At 41.8% G+C, this 5,082-nt stretch overlaps 1 protein-coding gene across 1 annotated transcript; it reads right to left on the reverse strand.

Annotated features, from left to right (window-relative positions):
• Positions 1-565: 565 nt before the first annotated feature.
• On the reverse strand, positions 566-1,519 carry LOC132251749 (olfactory receptor 10A4-like). Its single transcript, XM_059731677.1, has one exon. It carries the CDS (start codon positions 1,517-1,519, stop codon positions 566-568), a length of 954 nt encoding a protein of 317 aa, XP_059587660.1.
• Positions 1,520-5,082: the final 3,563 nt, after the last annotated feature.

Here is a 5,082-nt window from a genome sequence, read left to right on the forward strand (position 1 = left end):
ATCAAACCCCAAACACACCCACGCTACCACATACACTCCAACCCCCTACCATAACCCAACGCCCTCCCACACCCTGAAACGCAACCGCAACCCCAACCAAATACCTCACACCCAACACCCATCCACATACGTTCACACTATCCCCATATACCCCACCCACCATAACCACACCACACACACACACACTTCCCAACCACCACTCTCCACACACAGTGAGCGACAGTAAAACTGTAGTTTGAACTATTATTCGATTGCCTCTAGATATCCTACACAAACACACATAAAACTAGGCAAAAATATTTTCTCTAAATAAAATTAATATGTTATAGTGTATGCTTGATTTTTTTTAGAATATAATTTGTAGTTTTTTTCTGGTTTCAAGATGGAAGTCCCAAGATGGTAATGAGGGGGCAGGGCAGCCATCATGGGCCAGAGATACCCTTGCAGCTCTTGACAGCTCACCAAACCAGTTAAGCAGTCCTCTAGCCAAAATAATTGCTTGCCTCTTGTATACATCAACTATGCAGTTGGTCCAATTAAAGATATCACCCTAAAATCCTTTCCTTTATGGTATGCTTATTCCTTTAACAGCTTTCCTAAAAGCCCCCTTCACCTCTTTGTTCCTCAATGTGTATATCAGTGGGTTCAAAGCTGGTGTTATGGCCGTGTAGATGAGGGAAAGAACTTTGTCACCTTCTGGGGTGTGGCGGGACTTGGGTCGCAGGTAGGTTAAAAGGATTGTTCCATAGAACAACATTACCACCATAAGGTGTGAAGAACAGGTGGAGAAGGCCTTTCTTCTCCCCTCCGCTGAAGGCAGCTTGAAAATGGTGGACATAATGTGGATGTAAGACAGGATTATTAGCAAGAAAGGGCCCATAATGAACAGCACTGTCACAACCATAATAAGAATCTCATTCTTGGATGTGTCTGCGCATGCCAATTTTGCCAGTGGTGCAAAATCACAAAAGAAGTGGTCAATGAGGTTGGACCCACAAAAAGGCATGGTGAAGATCCATGTGATCTGAATCAGCTGCACTGAGATGCTGGTGATCCACGAGGCAGCTGCTAGGCTCACACATTTCCGACCACTCATGATGGTAGTATAGTGTAAGGGGTGGCATATGGCAACATAGCGGTCATAAGCCATGGATGCTAGGAGGCAGCATTCAGTAACACCCACTATGGCATAGGCATACAACTGAGCTGCACAGCCTGCAATGGAGATGCTTTTATGCTTCACCAAGAGGTGTACCAGCATTTGGGGAACCACACTGGTTGTGAAACAAATGTCCAAGAAGGACAAGTTTACCAGGAAAAAATACATGGGGGTGTGAAGGCTGGGACTCAGCTTTATCAAGAGGATGATTAGGAAGTTTCCCAGTAAGGTCACAATGTAAGTCGCTAGAAACAGGAGGAAAACAAGGCTCTGCATCTCAGCAAGATATGAAAAGCCAACCAGAATGAACTCTTGGATGACAGTCTGGTTCTCACGGGTGTCTCTCTCAGAAGAGGCCATCTGTGGGGGCAAGAAGGGAGGGAGTAAATGTCCAGGAATGTTTCCAAAGAGGAAGACAGCAACTCAACAGTTTCTACCATACTCAGTTATTTAGGAATCCTTTACATGAAAACTCTTGTCTCTTCTACATACCATCTAGTAATGGTCCTTCATCACCAGCCGAGATTATATGGTCTTCCTCTGTTGACTTCAGAAGAGGTGAAGGCCTATTTTCACCACGTGTGGAATCCAACCTATTGACTAGTGGAGCTATCCTGGTCTATGTGCCTGCCAAACCCTGTCCAGAATGAAAAGACGTGTGGTCAAACTCATCTGAGAATTGAAGTTTGATAGCTAGGCTGTTAAGCCAACCTGTATTTTGATGGTGGCTGATGACAAACAAATGTTGTGATTCGTAAAGTGTTATAGGGTATTTTCAGCCTCCTCACTTCCTTAAAGTATTGCCTAATTGAGTTACACACCCCCTGCTTTACCTGCTTTGCCCTGGACCACTTATCTCTCTTTCTCGTCTGCTCAGGAGATCAGCTTCAAGGTGAGGGTTGAAGAGAAAGCTACATATGGTTTATGGACTAGTGACATTGGAAGAGGAGCAGAAGATGCAGATCCAACCCTCTTTCTGTGGATGGTCACACCAGAATCCATATCCTGGGTACACTGGGTGCAATGTGCACTGAACACTGGGCTATGAAACTAAAACATGAGACCACCCTTCCTGTAACATCAAATACCTGCTATTAAGGGATTTTATGTGGCTAGTCTTGCAGGACCAAAGCTGTCTTAGCATGTACAGTGCCGTGTTATTGCACAACCAAAGTGTGCTAAGATTGAGCACATGGAAATGCATTAGGACGATGCCCGTAGCACCTGTCATATAACTGAGTTCTAAGGAGAGTTTCTCTACCTTCTACCGAAGTAGAAACTGTTGTTTCGAGGGAAAAGGGATTACAACAGTCGTATACAGTACATCAATATTCCTTATGCAGAAATAAAGGGGGTTTTTTATTTGTTTGTTTTTGCTCCATAGAACTTATATAATCTCTTCTCACGTTCTTCAAAATTAAACACAGATGTTTAAAAAAAAAACAAAGCAAGATGGAGTCAGCCACAGACACAGATAAGCACACACATATACACACAAAAAGATACATGCACCGGAAAGTAATGAAACAAGTGAAACAAAACAATCAAAGCAAATATCTGCATACTATAGTCAAACAGAAGGCAAGAACCAATGTCTTGAAAAACGGCTCTAGCAGACATCAAGGGAACTACAAACCAGTGAACCTAACTTCTGTGCTAGGACTAGTGTTGTTTAACATATTCATAAATTAGCTGGAAAAAGGGGTGATAGTGAGGTGGCCAAATTTGCCAGTGACACAAAAATAAATCAAACATAAAGTATCAACATGCCATTTTATCAAACCATGAAGCATCCACACCACAAATACTGTGCCCAGTTCTGGTCCCTACACTTCAGAAAAAGTGATAGAATAACTGGAGAAGGTCCAGAGAAGGGCATCAAGTGTGGTGAGTGGTATGAAGGGGCTTCCATATGAGGAGGAGAAACTAAAGAGGCTAGGCTTATTCAGTTTAGAAAAAAGACATTTAGGAGGGTGGGGGCATGATAATGGTTTACAAAATACCAAATGGCAAAGAGCGACTTAATAGAGCTTTATATTACTTGTTCTCTGACAATAGGAGAACTAGAGGGTCACAAAATGAAACTTGTAAGCAGTAAGTTTAAAACTAAGAAAAGGAAATTCCTTTTCACCAAGAGTGAATTATTGGAGGAAAGAGATATGAGTACATATTGAGCATGGGAAATATGGGTATAGCTTCTGAATCAGCTTCTGAATCCTAGACCTTAAATGCAAGCAGCGAGAGAGAGGAACAGTAGAAAAAAAACCTCTGGTCATACCCAGTTCACTCTCCCTTTAAGCATCCATGCTCTGCCCCAGTATGACACAGGACCCCGGGAAAGGTTGACCTGTGGTCTAACCCAGTCAATGGCAATTTTTCTTTTCTTATATTTTAATACTTTAGCAGAGTGGATACTTGCCTATATTACTAAGGACTTCTATATGGCTGCAAACAGATTTCACATTTGTAATGCTTCAAACAACTTTGAAATACCTTTGAAATGTTTCAAAAGGCTAGTGTGCAAACATACAGGTTGAATAATATTCTCTGAAGTGCCAGAACCGGTACTATTTTGAACTCTCTCATCTTACATCTGTACAGTAGGTTGGTCCTTCAGCAGCCCACAATGCTGTGCTTCCTTCTGAACTCTGCTCCCTGCTGTCCCCTCTCCACCCCTGGACTCCCAGCTGTCTAGCCACTGCCTGCGCTCTGTGCCCTTGCAGCAATATGGCCGCTGCTGGCACCGCTGCTCCTGGCACTCTGGTCAGTAGGGCTCCTGGCACTCTTGGTGCTAAGGCATTTCATGTTGTAATTACTCTAAAAAAATGTTAAAGAGAATGGAAAAAAAAAAGGCAGATCCAAAATACAAATTAACCACATTATGTCTCTATCAGAATCAAAAATAAATTACACATGTTCATTACCATTATGAATAAAAATGATCTAGAGACTTTCATTTGGTGAATGAGGCTGAAATTTTTATAACTCTCTACAGTAGCTGGATCCCCCAATCTGATATATCAGAACACAAACAATGTGAAAACAACTAATAAAAAAAAAATCAGGTATTAATTTTTAATCTGTTGCACTGAATTAGATAGCAAGGTTCAGAAAGACTTTGGAACAGACGCAAAGAATCACACAGCCTCACGGTCACACGAACAACGTTGAACACCTCTATGTTCTGACGCCCTGCATGCAAAATTTGAGATTAGAAATGCATTCTCCAACCTGTTCTCTGGTGAAGTCTGTTGAAGAAGGCAGCTCGTGTCATTTATTAATTAACTACTTTGATCACTTCATAGGGTTCCTCCTCAATTTAAAAGGAACTAAAGTGTTGGAAAAAGCAACCTTTTTTTTACCTTCTGACATCATCTCTATTGTAACCCTCCTGTACAAGTCCTCTGGGTAAGAAAAGTACTGCCTCAAACTAAGTGAAACATACTCACACAAGAGTTGCAATCCAATCAAAGTAATCTCAACCAGAATGGAAAAAATAGTAATGTACTGCCATGTACTACTTGGAGTATAGTCCACAGCACTCTCAAATGAGGAAAAAGGGTAAAGAGAGAAAAAAAATGATTTTACATTACACAAGGGTCAGTAGCATGGTCAAGAAAAGTGTCCTAGAGTCACGGCTCCAAGTTCCTTTTCTAAACAGGGAAACTCATATGTTTACCAGTTGCTGGAGGGAATAAGGAGTTCTCTGCCCAAGTCCCACCTGCTGTAACCACTGGATTCCACTGCCCTCCCGACAACACATATACCACCTAGGAGTGGTTTTGCCAAATGCTTAACACCCCCAATTCTATGTTCTAATGCTAGTGACCAAAGTTACATATAAACCAGTTTAAGTGATCAGAAACCGGTTTAAACCTGTAACAGAATATAAATTCAGTGGCACATAAACCAGTTACAAAATG

Source organism: Alligator mississippiensis, chromosome 7 (assembly GCF_030867095.1).
Source record: "Alligator mississippiensis isolate rAllMis1 chromosome 7, rAllMis1, whole genome shotgun sequence".
NCBI classification, from domain to species: domain Eukaryota; kingdom Metazoa; phylum Chordata; order Crocodylia; family Alligatoridae; genus Alligator; species Alligator mississippiensis.

Bases quoted from the DNA above. Each gene is read 5' to 3' on its own strand.
- LOC132251749 (XM_059731677.1), bottom strand. From the start codon at position 1,519: ATGGCCTCTTCTGAGAGAGACACCCGTGAGAACCAGACTGTCATCCAA.